This window comes from Ascaphus truei, chromosome 1, assembly GCF_040206685.1.
Source record: "Ascaphus truei isolate aAscTru1 chromosome 1, aAscTru1.hap1, whole genome shotgun sequence".
NCBI classification, from domain to species: domain Eukaryota; kingdom Metazoa; phylum Chordata; class Amphibia; order Anura; family Ascaphidae; genus Ascaphus; species Ascaphus truei.
In genome coordinates, this window is record NC_134483.1 from 278,499,603 (window position 1) to 278,520,444 (window position 20,842).

A 20,842-nucleotide genomic window follows, 5' to 3' on the forward strand; every position below is an offset into this window, starting at 1 on the left:
GTCTCAGTCTGACTGAGCCACTAACTGAGCCAGCTGTGCTGAAGAAGGGATAGCCTGAAAACCTGGCCTGTTTGCGAACCTCGAGGACTGGAGTTGTGCAGGCCTGGTTTATATGGTAGCGAGTGTGGTATCAAACTTCATGCATGGCCATTCTCTGACAAATTTAGTGGGGCAGTTCCCCAAGCTGGTAAATACTTTATTGTGAAGTTTGCTAAATATCTATGAGGATTCCTATACAGGAACTTCTTTCGTTTTACTTTGTATACAATTTGATATTTATAACTTTTCACCAATAGCGTTGCAAGCATAAGCATTTAGGGCCCATAGATAAGGAAAAAGGAAAACTAAGAGCACAGCAAAAAACGTGGAACTGGAGGCCAATAGAAAAAAATAACAAAAACTTTATTTAAACATGCCTACTGTAGTTTAAAAAGAGAAACCTCTAACGCATTTCTCGCCAAGGGCGCTTTATCAAAGAGTAGTTTCAGTAGTCTTGATTCAGCTCCTTATAGCCCTCGTGAAAAACGGGCTGCAGGGGGTGGGTGGTTGTGTGTGAAAAACGGGCTGCAGGGGGTGGGTGGTTGTGTGTGAAAAATGGGCTGCATGGGGTGGGTGGGTGTGTGTGAAAAACGGTCTGCAGTTGTGTGTGAAAAACGGGCTGCAGGGGGTGGGTGGGTGTGTGAAAAATGGGCTGCAGGGGGTGGGTGGGTGTGTGTGAAAAACGGGCTGCAGGGGGTGAGTGTGTGTGTGTGAAAAACGGGCTGCAGGGGGTGGGTGGGTGTGAAAAACGGGCTGCAGGGGGTGGGTGGGTGTGAAAAATGGGCTGCAGGGGGTGGGTGGGTGGTTGTGAAAAATGGGCTGCAGAAGGTGGGTGGGTGGTTGTGAAAAATGGGCTGCAGAAGGTGGGTGGGTGGTTGTGAAAAATGGGCTGCAGGGGGTGGGTGGTGGGTGTGAAAAACAGGCTGCTTTTGTGAAAATGGGCTGCAGGGGGTGGGTGGGCTGAGAGAGAGAGTGTCTGAGAGAGTGAGAGAGAGAGTGTCTGTCTGAGAGAGTGAGAGTGTCTGTCTGTCTGAGGGAATGAGAGTGTCTGTCTGTCTGTCTGAGAGAGTGAGAGTCACAGGTGATATAGTATACCACAAATTTTGAATCACAATTAATAGAGCATGGGATCCTCACCTTTCTTTTAAGGATAAATGATCTCAACACATTTGATAGGTTTTGCATAGCAACAGATGCAACATTTGACACATTTGAAAAAGCCCCTTATTTTTCTTAGTCTATTATCCTCTATAATGGATTAATTAAATAGACTAGGTGACAAAAAGCTAGACAAAGTTTTAGCCTTCCTAAATGTAATAGCTGGCCCCTGTTTTAATGAGCTATATAAATCCTTATCTAAGGTTAGGTCCCCCAATGTTTATAAATGATAGAACGTATTTGTTCTGCCTGGCGACTAAACTGGGTCACAAACAGAGGTGATTTACCTCCATCTATCTCATGTTCTTTTTTTATGTCTAGATTTATCTCTCTTTAAAGGCTGCAATAGCAACTCCGCCCTTGTATATGATTTTGCGTTCCTGTATGCTACCTCAATATTCTCTTGTTTGAATCTCCTAGAGATAAATCTATTTTTTAGGACCTCAGCTTGCTGATCAAATAGCTCTTCATTTGAACAGAGACGTCTAAGCCGAAATTGGGCCTTCGGTATACCGCGGATCAAAGATCTTGGATGACTACTATCTGCCTCTAGCAATGTATTTCTTGAATTAGGCTTTCTAAAGATGTCTGTTTGAATATTCCCTAACGTATCAATGAATAGGGTAATATCTAGATAATTAATTTTATTAAAGTGCTCCTCATATGTAAACTTGAGGTTTAATTCATTAATGTGTAATGTTTGAATAAAAGTGTTCAGTGACAACAAATCCCCGTCCCAAATCATAATAAGGTCGTCAATATAGCGCTTATAGAAAATAATATGATGACAAAAAGAATTATTATCCCCAAAAATGTGAGTGGATTCCCAAAGACCCATAAACAAATTAGCATAAGAGGGGGCAAAAGACGTCCCCATAGCTGTCCCCCGTGTTTGTAAGTAAAACTGTGCATCAAAAGAAAAATAGTTGTGAGTGAGAAGAAACGTGATAGAATCTAAAAGAAACGCACACAGTGAAATAGATAATGTTGAAGCCTCAAGAAAAAATTGAACTGCTTGTAAACCTTGATCATGATTGATGATAGAATAGAGCGACATCACGTCCATCGTGACCCATCTAAAATTTCTTTGCCAGAGAATATTCTTAATAGCAGATAACAAATCCATAGAATCTCTCAGAAAAGAGGGCAGACTCCTAACTAAAGGCTGTAAATAGCCATCAATATAGCGTGACAATCCATCTCCCAAAGATCCAATACTAGCCACAATGGGCCGCCCCGGGGGGCGGACCAGTGACTAATGGATCTTTGGGAGATGGTGGAAGATGGGCACAATCGGTGAGGCATTATAGAGAAACTCATACTCCTTAGAATTTAAAACACATACGATTTTACCCCCGTCTAGTAACTCTTTCAAAAGAATTAAATACTCTGCCGTAGGGTCTTGAGTCAATTTCCTATATGAGTCAATATCTCCCAGTATCCTCAACGCCTCTTCCTGATAATCTGAAGAGGAAAGAACCACAATGGCCCCTCCCTTCGCCTTCTTAATGGTAATGGATTTATCATCTCTTAGAGCACGCATCTCTTGGAATTCAACATCTGTAAGATTAGTTCTATCACAAAATGGGACACCTGAAGGTATGACACCCCTAGCCAGTAACCTGAGATCCCTCTCAACCAGCTTCTCAAAAGTCTTAATATTATGATTATTAAAAATTTGAGGACAAAATGTAGCTTTCCTCTTAAGACCGAGTGTAATTGACCAAAGAAGCTGAATGATGAAGGGTTCTCAGGATCTAACTCCTGATATTGTTCAGCATAAAGATCTGTAAGATCAGACAAATCACATTGCTCACGAAATGAGGATAATTCTAAACCCCCTACCGATTCTACCTCACTGTCCCCTCCAGTTAATAAATCTCTTGTCACAGAATAAAGTGGAACCTCTGATGTACAGTACCACGTCTACAAAAGTATTTCTTTAGTGACAGTTTACGAATAAACTTCTGGAGGTCAATGATAGTGTTGAATAAATTAAAATTTTAATAGGGGGCAAAACTCAGTCCTCTGTTGAGAACTAACAACTGCTCTTTCGTGAGCTCCTTGAAGGAAAGATTAATAACATTAACCACTTCAATCACTATGCATATTTTTTTCTCTTGCTCGAACCTCTGGACCCCCCTCTTCCTCCCCCTCCTCTTCTTGGATGATCTCCTTGTCCTTTTTCGTTTTTTGACTCCTGTTGAAAAAGGGAATATGATGGTCTTTCTTCTTTCTTTGAGGACATGGCTATAGATTTTTGAAGAAAGCCATTCTCAGGAGAGGTAGATTTCGCTCGCCAATCATCATCAGTATCACAAAATGAAACACCAAGTGAGCGGTTCTTGTAATCCGAACCGTCTGATTCGAAACTTGAGGCATCCCCCTGCCATTTAAGGATAGATTTATTGGGCGTCTTGGATTCTCCCTGTTTTTTGCTGTTCTGATATTAGGGCCCATAGATAACTGGTGTCACAGGAGACCAGGCAATTTACACCTTTTTAACTGGGACCATTCACTGAGTAAAACAAGATAATGAAATAAATTTAAGTTTATTCACACAAATTCGCTTACACACAATGGAACACAAAATACAGACAAAAATACACACTTACTGGGGGTCTGAGGTCTAAAACTAGACTTACCTATGTGCAGGGAACTCTAAATAACAGTTTAACCCTTACCGGGACTTAGCCCGGAATCTCCTGGTTCCCAAAACGGCGTGAAGTTCCACACTCCACCGCTCCCTTCTCTTCTGAGAACTTGAACTTTCTTGACCGCGAGCTACCACCGATCCTCTGGAACTGAAATCGGCATCAGATCCAAGCTGCGTCTGCTACGTTCGATTATGAGAACCTGGACGCAAAAGTCAGGACTTAGAATCTGGCAGGCAGGCTTTTCTGGCTTGAAATTGAAGCCGGTTGCTCTATTATTCGCACAAGAGCAACTTTGAAAAGCCCACCCGCGCTCTTTCTACCGGAGAACTTGAATCTCATTGGCTCACACATTCTTTATAGTATTCTGAGTTTCATTCATGAAAATCAGCAGCCAATCAGAGCCAAGCCGGTATGAAAAGCTGGGTCAGCAGGAAATATAAAATTGTCAAGGGACATGTGCAAGTTAGCCAGGGACAGAGATGGCTACACTGGCGACACACTTTATCGCAGTGCGGCCAGATCCGCAAGCCGGGAGATTTCCCGGCTTGCTAGTGGCCGCCCCTCGGCGTGCCGCGCGTCATAGACGCGCGGTCACGCGTCTTCGGGAGCCTGCGCCCCCTGCACGCGCGTCCAGGGCTCCCCGAGGGAGCCCTGGTGTCCCGCGATCGCGGGACAGCGGCAGGGGGTTCCGGGGGACCCGGCGGACCCGGCAGCGGTAGGGAGAGCGCCCCGATCGGAGGGCGCTCTTCCGCTGCTTCGGCGCGCGCCCGTCACACTCGGGCGCGCGCCAGGCTACTGCTGCGGCACAGAACGGGCAAATGCTCGAATAAACTGTGCCGCAGCAGTATCTTAATGCCACCTGCTGTGTCAGGCTCCACTAGGTCTGGCAGATCAACTGGCAGGCCGGACGACTGCCATTATTCCACGGACCTGGGTACTTGAGCTCTACCCTGCTGCCCAAATGCTTTTCACACCTTTGGCATCTCTGACTACTTTGAACTTTGTACAGCAGACTTACTGGCGCCTATGGGTTAGCCCTGGCAGTCTGTTTGGGCATCGGTTCCGAAAGTCCCAAGCACATTATTTTATAATACATTTAATAAAACATAGTTCTAATACATTCCTAAGTCTCTGGGTATGGGGAATAGAATAGATTCCTATCAGCCTTATTCCCTTTACACTTTCTTTTGGGACTTAGTCAGGACTCTGAGAGTCCCCCCACAACCTTATGTATGGCTGGGGCACCCACAAACCCAACACAGGTTCTGGGTCACCTGGGCACTAGCTGGGGTACCCCCCTTAACCTAGGGATCACCTCAGTTACAGGGACACTTGTTCATCCCCGTGCCCCATTCACCTTTCTGGGCTATGCTGAAGCAGGGTACCCTAGTGGTGAGTCACGCTTGCATTTTCAAGGGGAGATATAGCCAGGGCAATGTGCCTACATGTATCCAAGAATCAGGCATGATTCCTGGGCACATTTTTAGGGGAGCCAACAACTCTGGACCCCAACTACCTAGGCACATTCTGACAACAATTTCTCCGCAAAATCCCCCTTGAAACTCATCCCTTAGCAATCCCTGCTCGCCGGCATGCCCGGAAAGTTAAAAACACAGAGAATACTTTTATTACACAAAGTACAATTGAAACATACAATGTTACCGAGACCAAGAACTAACTCTTGAACCCTTATACTCGGATCAGGGGCAACCAAAACAGACTTAACCTTTATTTAAGAGCCTGGTTACCCCCTACCGTCACAACTGGTACAGACAGTATCCTATTTAAGTGAATTGGCCGCAAAGTGACATGATACCGAATGGTATCTTATGCCAGAGCACTGTTTAGTACATAAGGCCTTAAATGTATCTTAAATTATGACATAGCTGTTCCAATTAGTAGAAATAGGGCTCTATGTCTCATTAAGAACACTTTATTACGCCTTATGTATTTTCCTCCATAAATTGGGCTTGTGGTGACAACTTAAAGAGAAATAGGGACAGTCATGATTACTGATGACTTACAGCAACTGAATTTGTCTAAGCCTATTTTAAATATGCCGTTACAGTAAACTGCTTTCAAGTGCTAGAGAAGAATTCAACTTCATTTAAATGAATGGGACTAAAATCTTCTCCAGCATGAGGAAGTAGCTTCACATCATATTGAATAGGGGTCATAAGGCTGTTGGGCAGCTAGAAGCAGTTTTCCTGCAGGCACCACTTTTTTGTTATTGTTGCAAACTGTGCAACCTGTATTTTCTTCCTGTCTATTCTTCGCGTTGTGAATCTACAGTTCATACATAGTTTGTTGCTAAACACAACCCAGGGCATAAAAATAGCATCAGTCAACAAATTCAGGATATTTTGCTGTCCTGGCCAGCTTGAGTAGTACAAATTTGTCGCACTCCTACTACGCTTTGGATCGTTTGTCACCTTCAGTGGCACTGCATGTAAGATCTGCTTTATATAAGCAAAGGGATTTGCTGTAAGTGTCCAGACATACTCATCATCATTTGATCCTGATCACAATAAAATGAGTGATCACCCAGTAGTCTTCTAACTTTATTTTGAATTGAAAAGGGTTTACCATTGTGATGTTTCCAAATTGCTTCAGTTAGATATGGTTCCTATAGCCCAGGAGTTGCCAACTCCAGTTCAAGGGCCACCAACACGTTTTAAGGATACCCCTGGCTCAGCACAGGTGGTTCAATCAGTAGATCAGTCAATAATTGACTGAGCCACTGATAGAGCCACCTATGCTGAAGCAGGGATATCCTAAGAACCTTACCTGTTGGTGAGCCCTTGATTACTGGAGTTGGCCATTCCTCCTATAGCCCCTTGTGCTTGGCACGGCAGATATAGATGGCTGAGGTCAGCCAGCCCTTCTATACAAGGGCCGCGCGCGCATGGCAGGGACCGGGGAGCCAACAGACAGCAGCGAAGACGTGGGAAATAATCTTTTTGCGCCGCTACCGGCGCTCAAATGTATGTATGTGTGTGTATGTGTGTATGTATGTATGAATGTATGTGTGGATGTGTGTTTGTATGGATGTGTGTGTGTGTGTGTGTGTCAATGATTGCACAAATAAAATAAAAAAATATATATTAAACTTTTTTTTTCTTTAAAAAAAATCTTATTTAGGACTTATTTCACTCACACAACCCATGCACACACACATACACACATATACACACATAGACACAGTACCTGCAGCTCCCGGCTCTATATACAGGGAAAAGCATACGGCACATGCACGCGAGTTCGCACATGCGCGCGCACGGCCGCAACCTGTATAGAACGGCCCTTAATCTTGTAAAGCCTTGAAACATATCTTGAATTATGACAACCACAAAAAAAAGTGTTACATGGCTAAGAACTTTCAATTTATTGTAACTCACATATATCTTACTATGTGGAGGCTGGCGCCTCAAATAACAAATAGATGAGTCATGTTCAAAGCTATATCATGCATAGTAGGCAGTGTTGGTAACGCTATCTGCTCTGTTGCTGTAGTGTGTCCAGCATGAATGACAGCCCTTTTACCCTCAGATATCAGCATTCATTGCAACTTACAATGCACACTGACAACCTGCCAACCTTTGATATGAGAAGTGCAATAGTAACTTATGGTGATAAAATGAGATCACTTATGTAAATCTACAAGATAATTTTATCTGCTCCCTGACAGAAAATAAAACAAGCAAGCTGTTTGGAACCAAAAAAGGGAGATACCGGCAGAAACCCTTTGCAGGCATCAGAAATGTTATAAAGTTTCTTGACCTGTTGCAAATGTTAGCTCAATAGTTTTACTTCACCTGAAAGCTTCTCCTTTGGTCCTCTTTTATCACATTCTCGCCTTTGTTTCTGACATGTTCTCTTGTTAGCTCTGCTCTGGCAGATTTTATGTTTTCTTAGTGCAGCAAAACATGAACATTTTACTTTGCAAAAAGAATGCTTTATGAAAATCCCCCTCTCTCTCCCTACACATCTCCCACTTCTCTATTCTATTATACTTTCTGTTCTTTGTTGACCTAAAGAAAGAGCAAAACACTTTAGTTCGGGAGGGAAAATATTAAAATGAAAATACTTAAAGATCACATTGCAATAATGAAGTCGAAGCCTAATGATTAATCACACGGGATGTATATAGAATGATAGTGTACCTTCAATGCAATTAGTTACAGTAGATGCAATCAATCAAAGATACAAAGTAAAGTTACAATTATGCTTCCGTATGTTCCATTATAATTTGAACTATTTAATATATTAAAATGTTCTGTAGGTTACCAAAGTCCTGACTTTCCAGATACCTGCAGAAAGTGTTATTTCTCTATGCCACAGCTCTTAACAATACATAAGAAGGAATATTCTAGGCATAAAGATTTATATGCAATGGTGATGTCCTTCTTGGTAACGAAACTCATAGGTTCAGACATGTTTTGATCAATACATTTAAACATATTATTTCTTTTTACCAGTAGTTACGACACGTCGTCTGAGAGACCGAGACCTTCTCAAGAGAAGAAAAGAGGAAGCACAAGAGAAAGACACTTTCCAGTGGGTTTTGGGGTAAATCATCGGGGTAAATGAGATAGATCCCACTGTAACCAAACATAATAATTAGCCACTCTCCCATAAATTAAAGCAGTCATCCCACCAAATATTGCTCATTAGTTTAAATGATCTGTTTTCCTCTCCAGGAGCAGGAATAGCCCAGTTTCCACCACTGGTTCAGAAAAATCATCTCACTCATCCATCTGATTACTGAAATTATTTATCATGTTTCTTAAAACGGATTAAAAATTATATATGCCTGATAATCTTTATCCTGGACAAAATATTGAAGGGAAAATAGCACCAAGAGTAGAGATTTGCGAACTCTTTGCCCAATTTTGCGAACACTGCAAAATTAGCAATTTTTCCCCATTTTTTTTCCATGACAAAACAGTAGATTTCGCTAAAATAATTCGCAAATTCATTGGTCTGTTTTTTTTCTTGAAATTATAAAAAAAAGTTAACAAAAACTGAGACATTTTGTCATTTGGGGTAATTTTGAATCTAAAATAGTGAAATGTAGCCATTTTCACCAAAATGGGAAAATAAGTTTGTGGAAATGCCAAAATTTCCCTATTTGTAACGGATTTCTGAACAAAAAAAATGCAATTTTTTTTTTACAAAAATGTAGCAAAATTACAAAAGGCTTTCCTTTAACTCCTTTCAAAACTCAAAATATCTGCCCCTTATACAGCTTTATGAAGTAGGAATAAAGTCTAAGCATAGTAGTGTATCTCACAACCACATGCTATAAACACTCAATCACGAAACATTTACATAAAATTATAACATTCTATTTATTACCTGATTCGTTGTGATACTGGTGTATTTGATGACTATCTATAGTCACGTTTCCATGTTTTCCATTTGTGTTCTTTTCCCTTTTACTGTGTTTAAACCTTTGAGTGCCGGAAGATCGGTGGTACCTGACTGCCATACAGTATGTTGACCATGTGATCGCTTGGTATAGCGATCACATTGTCTCGACTAGGTCCCCCAGGAGTAAGTTCCACTTCCGTCTCAATTACGAACATGATTCCCTCCTCCTAGAAAATGAGCATGGATAGCATGATGTACGCTGTACATCATAGGGCCCTGTAGATGAGTGCAGAGGTATGACCAGGAGACACAGATTTGGGGGAAATAAACCTTGGCTTTTATTCAGCCCATAGCTTCAAACAATACAGTTTTAAGGGAGCACACACAACAAACAAAACAGCCTATCCCCCTTTAGGGTCTAACTCACTTCCCAGTCGCTATCTGCAGTGCTGGGAGGATAGGCCTCTTTACAAACTCTGACATCTAAGTCCAAAACGGTACCTGTCTCCGGGTCTGGGTTTGCGTCCGTTGGCTTGCCACCCTCTGGCGGGTTTCAGGGTCCGCTGCGCCCTGGAATAAAGGGTCTGTTTTCCTGGGAATCTCTTCTGGCAAAACAATCCCTCTGTGCTCAAGAGATCAATGCAGTTTTGCAGCACACATTTAAAGCTGCTTGATGAGCCAGATGGAGACTGGCTAATTGACTCTAGATACAATTAACCAGCTCCCTGCTGGACTCATCAGCTACAGAGAGGCTCTATGTGTGCTGCCTTTTTAAAGTGGGGAAAGACCCTTTCACAGGCCCCTAGACTGCCTGCCCTCATGATGTTCAGGGCTCGCCGAAGGTTACGTGGAACTCCAAATGACGGGGACTGCGACATCATTTTGAGATGTGAGTTCTGTGCTTCATCGCCTGAGGGCCCCCTGATTATAAAGTAAAAAAAAAACACTTTATTTTGGGTGGGTTGATACCACTCAACTTAAAAATGTTGGTACTGAGGCAGAGCAATGACGGCAAAGAGCATGGTAGCATAACATAGCTGCTCTAAGCCTCACTGAACAATATAAGCACTCAAAACCTACAGTATAAAAATAACCGCATTTTGTTGCCAAAAATCACAAAAGATTCATAAAGGTAGCAGGATGTCAAAGAGAGGAGTGAAAACCCCGAGGAAGAAGAGGATGCCTGAATATTTTGGGAAAGCCCGGGCGGCATGTGCCCATGCAGAAATAGCACCCATTTCAAACACAGGCTCTGAAACGGAGCTGGAGGGAGATGAAGAAGAATTGTACAACACAGCACAGAGGCCATTGAGGCAATGTGACTTCAACAAGCTCTATAGAGATATGAAATCTATGCTGCAAGCTGAGATTAAAGAACTGAAAAAGGAAGTTACAGGGCTGGGGGAGAGAACTGGAGCATTAGAGACAAAAGTGGACCAGACGATAAAATCAATAAAAAGAAATGATAAAAAAACAGCGGACCTGCAGAGTCAAATTAATGACATTAAAGAAATTAGAGAGATAAACCGATGCAGGCAGAACAGCCTAGGGACATCATTGTGAGGATGCACCATTTTAGATTCAGGGAGGCTGTCCTGCAAAAAACAAGACCCCTACCAGCGGTGGACTTTGAGGGCACCTGGCTTCTGATTTTTCAAGATCTGGCACCCTCCACACTAGCACGAAGGAGGAGTCTGCTCCCCATTACAAAGAAACTGAGGGAGAAGGCAATTAGGTACCACTGGACCTTCCCTTTTAGCCTCATGGTGATCTGAAATGGCCGGTCCTTCACCATGAAGGATGTGGTGGAACCTAAACAAACTAGGGCTAGAGGAGGATATTGCAGCCATGGGTACAGAGGAGGCACCCCTGGATCCCACGTGGTCCAGCAGTGCAAAATCTGCTAAGGATAAGGGAGGGAATAAATAAGAAATACACTGCACTAGACACAGTTCAAAGTTTAAAACCACAAGTTGTTATTAAAAAGCACTAGTTCACTGGATGTTGTTGCCGGGCATAGGTGCGACAAGTTAGCAGTGATGCAGTTCCCAAGCCGAAGCATCTCACTAAAGAGAGGCCAATATGAGAGTACAATCGGGGCCTGGAAGAAAAACCCTGTAAAAATAACTTTGCCGTACCTGGATCCAAAGGCCCTGTCGGTGGAGGAAGATGGCGGAGACATGGGAGCACATAGAAAACCATGCTGACACGCAGGAGCAGGAAGGTACCTGTGGGCGGGAAGCAGGAGAGAGAGCGCGAACGTCCTTTTTGGCGCGAAGAGGAATCCAAGATGGCGGCGGGCGGAACTACGTCATCGTCGAGGGGCGGGATTGCGGGTGCCATCTTGGAGGTGGCACCGGAACCGGAATTGAGAGCGGCGGACGTCACCAGGACGCGGCAGTGACACCGGAAGCTGGAGAGTGGGCTGCAGGGGGGATAGGGGGGATAGGGGGAAGGGGGAGGCAGAAGGAAAGGGCCTGAATGGGGGCAGAGACCGAGGGGAAGAGGCGGGTTGGACTGGAGGGGGATCGGGCGGTGCAGCAGAGGAGGGGAAAGGCCAGCAAGGGGAAGGCAGGTTTGAGGGCACACAAGGAAGAGAGCGAGGAGATGGGAAGGAGGGGGGGGGAAATGCGGAAACAGGAACGACGGAGCAGTGCAAAGGAGGGGTAGGATGGGAGTGGAAGGGGGCACTACTAGAGATGAGGGGGTCAGTAGCAGGGAATGAGCGAGTTGTAAGGGGGAGAAGGTTGAGGAGGTGGACGGAGGGAGGACAAGGAGGGCAAGGAAAAGGAAAGGGAGGGTAGAGAGAAGTTGGAGATAGCGTTGAGAGGTAGGGAGAATAGGAGAAGGACAGAGAGGGAGAGAAGGACAGAGAGGGAGAGAAGGAGCGCAGGACTATAGAAGAGAGGATAAGGAGGTAGGTAAGAGAGATAGAAGTGGAGAGGAGGATTCAGGCTGGCCAGTGGGGAAGACAGGACAGGTGGGCCTTTCGGTGTGGACAGAAGACGTCAGAGGAGATAGTCAGGGCTTGGGACGAGAAGGCATTTAGAAGAAGTGCAGAATTCATTAAAAGGTTAATAAATGGTTAATACAAGTTATGAGAAGGTTTTAAGTAAAGGGTAGTTATGAGAGGGGCAGGAGTTGAGGGTTATGAGCCTGCTCGGGAGTTCTTAGGGGCCGAAGGCGGGGTATGGGGAGAGGGGCTCTTCAGATCCCCAGCGAAGTCCTCAGGGCCACAACTCGGGGGTAGTGGCTAAGGGCAGCAAAGAGTTACCAGAAGATCACCACGAGTGGGGAGAGCACCGAGGTGTGGGACTTGAGGGTGTGACCTGGCGTCGAGTTCCGATGTTAACTGTTGAATGTATTACTGTGTTTTTGTTCCCTTTTGTTTTCTACCCTCTGTTTCCCCCCTCCCCCCCCTCGCCCAGTCATCTAACTACTGGCAGACGGAGAAGAAGAACCGGCAATATCGGGATTCCATCAAAGGGAAAGTCAACCAAGACATCATTCGAACAGCACTGACAAGAGTACACAGGACTAAAGGTGAGTAACGAAATAGTGTTCATATCACACAATGTAAAGGGGTTCAACAGTCCAACAAAAAGGAAACTTGCGTTTAAAGATTATCGACGTAAATGTGCAGACATATTATTTCTGCAGGAGACACATTTTTCCAGGGACAGCTACCCAAAACACTCTACGCTGTGGGAGGCCCATAAGGCTACCCTCAGAGGGATTTTAATGAATTTGGCAGCTAAACGTAAACGAGAGAGAGAAGCCAAAATTAAAGAATTAGAAAAGAAGCTAGCAGATCTCTCACAACTACATAAATCAAATAAACAAGAGCACAATCTGAAAGAGCTCTTGGACACTAAAACAAAACTCAAACTGCTCTTATCCGCCCAGGCCGAGAGAGAAATGGCATGGACCAGACGTAAATTTTTCAAAAAAGCTAACAAGCCAGATACCTTACTTGCCAATAAGCTTAAAAACAGGCTTCCAAATTACCACATTCACGCCATTAGAACGCAGGGAGGGGACCTGACATCCAACCCTAGAAAAATTGTAGAGGAATTTAAATGTTTCGTAGAAACATTGTATGACGGAAACAAGGTCACCCACAATCAGAAAAGTACAGAGCTGCTCAAATTATTTCTGCAGGAAGCAAAGCTACCGAGGTTGGGCAGGGATGTGAGAGAGGTATTACAGAGGACTTCACACCAGAGGAAGTGGCGAAGGTAATTAAGACACTTAAACCAGCAAAAGCGCCTGGACCAGATGGTTCTCTAATTTATACTATAAGAAATATCTGAAATTGCTAGCTCCCCATCTGTTAAAACTCTTTAACGAAATTCTAGCAGGGGCCTCCTTCCCCACACAAATGTTACAGGCTTCAATCTCCCTGATCCATAAACCTGGTAAAGACCTGGCAGACTGCAAGAGCTACCGGCCCATTTCACTGATCAATTCAGATGTTAAAATCTTTTCCAAACTTATAGCAAACAGGATAGGTAGCGTCCTTCCCGGGTTGGTTCACTCGGATCAGGTAGGGTTTATCGAAGGCAGGCAGGCGGTGGACAATACCAGGAGGATTATAGATTTGATTGATCTGGCCAAACAAAAAACATCCAGTCCATGGTATTAAGTCTAGACGCAGAAAAAGCCTTCGATAGGATAGACTGGCCATATTTGAAAGAGACATTGAAGGCATTTGGTTTCGAGGGACGTCTGTAAAATGCCATATTAGCTTTGTATGAGGGCCCGACGGCAAGGGTGCGGAATCAGGGCTTCCCGTCGGAACAGTTAAGCATCCGTAGCGGAACGAGGCAGGGATGTTTGTTGTCCCCCTTGCTGTTCGCCCTCTGTATTGAGCCACTAGCAGCGCACATTAGACGAAGCCCGGATATAGCAGGAATAACAGTTGGAGACCAGGCACATAAGGTGGCACTGTACGCTGATGATGTGATTTTAACACTGTCAAGACCCCTCACATCTCTCCCCAAAATCTTTGCGATCCTAGGAAAGTTCAATCAAATATCGGGTTTCAAAATTAATCAGACAAAATCAGAAGCTCTGAATATAAACTTATCCAAAGAATTGGAAAAATTTATAGAAATAAACTTTAATTTTAAATGGCAAGCCTCCGCTAGCAAATACTTAGGGGTATATCTCACCAGGGATTGCAAAACGTTATACAAAGAAAGAAAAAAGAAGGAATTAACCCTAACTATAGCGCTTAACCTATATAAAGTGTGAACTACATATGAATTAAATACCTGTGCAATATTGTGCAATATACTAACCAATTGTGATGACAAGAGGCCAAAGCTGCCAAAGGCTTCCCACAATGCAAATTATCTCAAATCCGCATACAATACTGTAATGATGAAATAAGGATACCTGGAGCTTTAGAAAACCATTGTGTCCATAAGAAACAAAACCAGTCTTTAAAGAATGTCCCAGAGTCCAAAACTTGAAATGGATGGCTGTGGTTTTTCTTCACTGCTGCTACCTTCCTATTCACCTGGAAATGATAGAAGGGTACACCATTGCGCAGTACTACTGATTACTGATGTTAACCCCTTACATGCAACTTTCCCAGTGCAGACTGAGTACACTTACAGGAGTGTCTCTTTCAGGATACAGTGGAGACAATCTGTGCTTTATTCCCTTTAACGTCCATATGTACCACGAATCCCCCGTGTACTTCCTTATTCTCTTGGAATGTCGTGATTCCCAGAATCCCCCGAACTCCACGAGCCCCGAGAGAAGGAGAGTGAACAATTGTATAAGGGTATCACAAATTTATTAAAAACGGCTTCAACAAGCCTACCAAACAGGCTAGGACAAGCCTGCAACGCAGGAACAAGTTAAAATACTACTCACATGTACTCACAAGAATACATGCGATTCAAAACGACACGAGGATGCCGTCCGCAGCTTGTGTTGAAACTCCTGTGACTGCTCCGGCTGAGATAAGCTCTCTCACTGCTTTACTCCTCCGGTTTGGTGTGTCTGAGTCTCCTCCCCCGCTCGGCTACGTTCTGGTTTGTAACCGACAGGTCAGACAGACTCCTCACCACTGCAGTCACAGCAAGTGCACTGCTGACAGGAATCCTAGCTCCTCCCACCCTAATGCGGTTCGTGACGTAGGGACGCCACTTTCTCAAAGGAATGAGGAGCTAACCACGATCTCTCGTTATACTGTATACCCCCAAGTGGTGATTAACCCTTTGAGTGATATAGATATATGTATCACATACTGGTGCAATCTTGTCTGCTATAAAACAATGTACATCTGAGGATGCCAACACCCTGGGATTCAGGTGTACTGCACCGACACACTTTATTCGAGCAAATACCCAGTATGTACCTGGCAGATACCTGGAATGCGCCGCTCCTCACCTCTGACAAGCCCCGTTGCATTTGCCTTCCCAGCCTGGGTTCATGCCTGGCTGACGGGCGGCAAATCTGTTAAATGATAATGATTAGGATTTAATAGGCTGCAATGCTTCGCGTGTCTACCAGATGGCATAAATTCATGAATTGTAATGCAGTATATATATGTATACTGTGCAGTATTGCAGCCAGCGGGAATAAAATGCTTCAATCCCTGCATGGAAAATACCTCAATGCACTCGGGCAGAAAACAGTCACAAACCTCAATACACCCGGGTATACCCGAATTCGTGGGACTAGCCGAGCTCGAATAAAGTGTGTCGCCAGTGTACATGCTTAACAAACTTTCACCCAATTGTGGTGACAATCATAGTAAAAACATATATGAAGTAAAAACAACCTTATAAGTTGCAGGGCAATGTAAATAACAAATGTTAATATTAAAAATGTTCATTATAAAAAAGTTCATTATAAAAAAACAGGTTGGATACATATGCAATAAATGTTACTCTTTTAAAATGAAGCCATGTCAAATTGAAACAACCTTATAAGTTGCAGGGCAATGTGAATAACAAATGTTAATATTAAAATGTTCATTAAAAACGGACTAAGTGGAATATATAAGCAATAAATATTATTCTTTTAAAAATGAAGCCAAGTCAAATTCTATATTCAAACCCTTGGAGGCCAGGGTTTTTAACGTGTAGATCCAAAAACTTTCTTTCTTGGATAGATTGTTTAACCTATCACAAACCCTCCAATTATTCTTGGGACAATCTATTCCCTTACATATTAAACCTTTGGGATTCTGATTATGTACCAATCTGAAATGGTTGGAGACACTGTGTGTCTCCAAACCTTTTTTAATGTTATATATGTGTTCTGCTAGTCTACGTGTCAGTGGTCTTCCCGTTCTTCCCACATATTGAAGTCCACACGGACATTGTAGGAGATATACGCAAAACCTGCTTTTGCAGTTAATGAATGAACCAATTTCATATGTTCTGTTCGTAACTGTAGAATGGGACTTATCACATTTTTCGCTGTAACTGCAGGCCGTGCACTTTCCACACACAAAGTAACCTTTAAAATCAGATAGCCATGTGATCGTTTTACGTTTTGATCTATCGTTAGGACAACTCGGTGCCAATGAAGCCTTTAGATTATTGGCTTTTTTATATATGATCTGCGGCTGTGGAGGTAGAAATTATTGTAAAACGGGGTCTCGCTGGTGGATTCCCCAATGTTTCTTGAGTGTTTTTACTATTTCAGGGGCCATGCTATTGTACTTTGTACTTTGTAATGAAAGGTATGAATTCTCCCTCTCTCACTTTTTTAGTTCTCTTACGATTTATGTCCACTAATGATGTTCTATCTACCTGATTGACTTTTTCAATAGCCAATTCTACTTTCTGTTTGTTATAATTCCGTGCCACAAACTTATGCTTTAATTCTCCTACTTGTTCCTCCTAGATGTGTTTTTGAGAACAATTTCTTTTTATTCTCAAGGCTTGTCCCTGTGGGATGTTATCTATCCATCTCGGGTGATGGTGGCTGGATGCCAAGAGATACGTGTTGGCATTCACCTCTTTAAAATATGTTTTTGTGTGCACTACATTGTTCTCTATATATAAGGTGAGATCTAGAAAATTAATAGACACTGGATCACTATTGAAAGTGAATCTAATGTTACAGGAGTTGGCATTTAAATATTCTTGGAACTGGGTTAGTTCTTCTTGTGTACCTCTCCAGACACAGCACATCGTCGATATATCTTCTCCAGAGTACCAGGTTTGCACCAAACGGGTTATTGCTCCAAATCCGTTCCCGTTCCCACATGGCCATGAACAGATTGGCATAGCTCGGTGCAAACCTGGTACCCATTGCGGTGCCGCACGTCTGGAGAAAGAACTCCCCATCGTGACTAAAATAATTGTGTTGGAGAATGTATCGAATACCAATGAGAACAAACTCCATTAGTGCTACACTGACTTCGTTGTCTTGTTCCAATGCCATTTTTATCGCTCTCAGACCTGTTTCATGCTCAATGACGGTATATAGAGACACCACATCACATGTGACCCAAATAAAGTCGCTATCCCAAATGAGATTTTGACTTAAGTTCAACACATGTGTGGTGTCCCTTAAGTAGGATGGAACTTGTACGACATATTTTTGCAATATGTGGTCTAAGAATTGAGAAAGGTTCGAAGTTAGGGAACCGATCCCTGAAATGATCAGTCTTCCCGGGGGTCTGATGGGATCCTTATGCAGTTTGGGGATGAAGTAAAAAACTGGTATTTTGGGTTCCTCTACCATCAGGAACTCCTGTTCTTTCTTTGTTATCACTTCATCCTCCAATCCTTTATTTATAAAAATTGAAAGTTCTTGTTTGAACTGATCTGTAGGATTTTTTTCCAATTTTTTATATGTGATCTGATCACTAAGGATCCTATTGGATTCTTCCTGATAGTAACTTGAGTCCATAACTACCAGACCGAATCCCCCTTTGTCAGCTGCTTTAATTACAATATTATTGTTTTCAGCTAGGGTTCTAACTGTTTCTTTCTCATCTTTTGTGAGATTATGCTTTTTAATTTTGAAGGAATCCCCTAATGCTTCCAAATCCCCAATGACCATATCTGTGAAGGTATTTATAAAATTACCTTTCATTGCTCTCGGGTAGAATGTGGATTTATTCTTAAATGGAGTGAGGGGAGGTTTATCATTGGCAATAGGAATTGGACCTGACATGATGGATTCCCTACTGACCGGATCTCTCAAGTAATATTTTTTTAAAGTGAGTCTCCGAATAAACTTCTGGACATCTACATATAATTCAAACATGTTTGGCCCCCGTACAGGTGCGAAATTCAAACCTTTTTCCAGGACATTGGTCTCAATCTTTGTAAGGTTATATTTACTTAGATTGAACACACTGGTCCTGGCGTTTACCAATTGCGCCCTGGGTTTGATCTTTTTCTTTCTCTTACGTGATCCTCCTCTTTTCCCTCTGAATTGTCTGTCCTTGACCGTTTTCTTTCTACTCTCCTGTTGTCCACCCTTGCTTGTGTATGTTTCACTTCCCTCCATTGTTCTCAGAATGGTTCGTTGTCTCTGCGTCTTTCTAAAAAATGAGGGTGTCCCTGATTTGTTCTACCGTTGGATCTATCATTTGATCTATATAATGGAGATCTATCTCGATAGTTCCTAAAAACTTGATTCTCTTCCTCTTCTTTGTACCTATGAGAATCTGTCCTCAACCTGTCATTAGTTTGTGATTTATTCTTAAAACTACCTTGTGGTTTATCTGGTTGGGATCGCTGTTTGGATTTCTCTTGGATTTTATCACTATTATTAGAAGTACGGATAGAATCTTTTTTTTCCTCAATGTTAGTTTTCATTTGATCTTCATCTGGAATGATCTCAATTGTCTCCACATTAGAGACACTTTAATCTCTTTTCCAATTTCTTTATTTCCCCTCATCGTAGTCTTTTTTATCCCTAATAAATTTCTTTTGTTTATTAAGTTTGACTTCTTTACTTAGTTTCTCCATTCTTGAGATAGTTCTTTCCTCTAAAATGTTATACTCAATCAGCTCCATAAAGGGTTCTAATTGATTTCTAATTTTATTAATGTCTTCATCTAAGATCTCAAGGGTGACACTCCTACGTTTAAGTAATAGTGAGATGAGCCCTACTGAACAGGTGCCTAAGATGTTATTCCATTCATCTAGAAAGATTTTGTTATCTTGGTCGCTAGTGGGTGGTTTTTGGAACCTTAGACCCCTTGGAATTCTCTTGTGTTCTATATATTTTTTAAGGGTGAAAACTTCCCATTTTTGTCTTACTTCTTGATTGAGTAATTTTTCCAATTTGGTGAATTGTGTGTCTATATTTTCAGTGTCTGGATCCATGGTTTCATTGGAATCTTCAATGAATCCATGGAATTCCATATCAAACAGTGCTCTATTGGTGAATAAAGCCATATGGGCTGAGGTTAGCTGCTGGTGGGTGTGAGATAATAAACTAAGAAAAAAGAAGGAATTAACCCTAACTATAGCGCTTAACCTATATAAAGTGTGAACTACACGTGAATTAAATACCTGTGCAATATTGTGCAATACTGTATACTAGCCAATTGTGATGACAAGAGGCCAAAGATGCCAAAGGCTTCCCACAATGCAAATTATCTCAAATCTGCATATAATACTGTAATGATGAAATAAGGATACCTGGCGCTTTAGAAAACCATTGTGTCCATAAGAAACAAAACCAGTCTTTAAAGAATGTCCCAGAGTCCAAAACTTTAAATGGATGGCTGTGGTTTTTCTTCACTGCTGCTACTTTCCTATTCACCTGGAAATGATAGAAGGGTACACCATTGCGCAGTACTACTGATTACTGATGTTAACCCCTTACATGCAACTTTCCCAGTGCAGACTGAGTCCACTTACAGGAGTGTCTCTTTCAGGATACAGTGGAGACAACCTGTGCTTTATTCCCTTTAATGTCCATATGTACCACGAATCCCCCGTGTACTTCCTTATTCTCTTGGAATTTCGTGATTCCCAGAATCACCCAAACTACATGAGCCCCCAGAGAAGGAGAGTGAACAATTGTATAAGGGGATCACACATTTATTAAAAACGGCTTCAACAAGCCTACCAAACAGGCTAGGACAAGCCTGCAATGCAAGAACAAGTTAAAATACTACTCACATGTACTCACATGAATACATGCGATTCAAAACGACACGAGGATGCCGTCCGCAGCTTGTGTTGAAACTCCTGTGACTGCTCCAGCTGAGATAAGCTCTCTCACTGCTTTACTCCTCCGGTTTGGTGTGTCTGAGTCTCCTCCCCCGCTCGGCTACGTTCCGTTTTGTAACCGACAGGTCAGACAGACTCCTCACCACTGCAGTCACAGCAAGTGCACTGCTGACAGGAATCCTAGCTCCTCCCACCCTAACACGTTTCGTGATGTAGGGACGCCACTTTCTCAAAGGAATGAGTAAAGCAGTGAGAGAGCTTATCTCAGCCGGAGCAGTCACAGGAGTTTCAACACAAGTTGCGGACGGCATCCTCGTGTCGATTTGAATCGCATGTATTCATGTGAGTACATGTGAGTAGTATTTTAACTTGTTCTTGCGTTGCAGGCTTGTCCTAGCCTGTTTGGTAGGCTTGTTGAAGCCGTTTTTAATAAATTTGTGATCC

At 42.8% G+C, this 20,842-nt stretch overlaps 1 protein-coding gene across 4 annotated transcripts in view; it reads left to right on the top strand.

Annotated features, from left to right (window-relative positions):
• Positions 1-20,842, top strand: part of HEMGN (hemogen) — a 76,404-nt gene that overhangs the window by 13,667 nt on the left and 41,895 nt on the right. Inside the window, exon 2 of one of the 4 annotated variants that reach the window (XM_075604576.1) lies at positions 8,336-8,423. In XM_075604576.1, coding sequence (XP_075460691.1) covers positions 8,336-8,423 — 88 coding nt within the window. Of the gene's footprint in view, positions 1-8,332; positions 8,424-20,842 lie in introns of all 4 variants that reach the window. The other 3 variants (XM_075604568.1, XM_075604595.1, XM_075604586.1) reach the window with 3 other exon arrangements.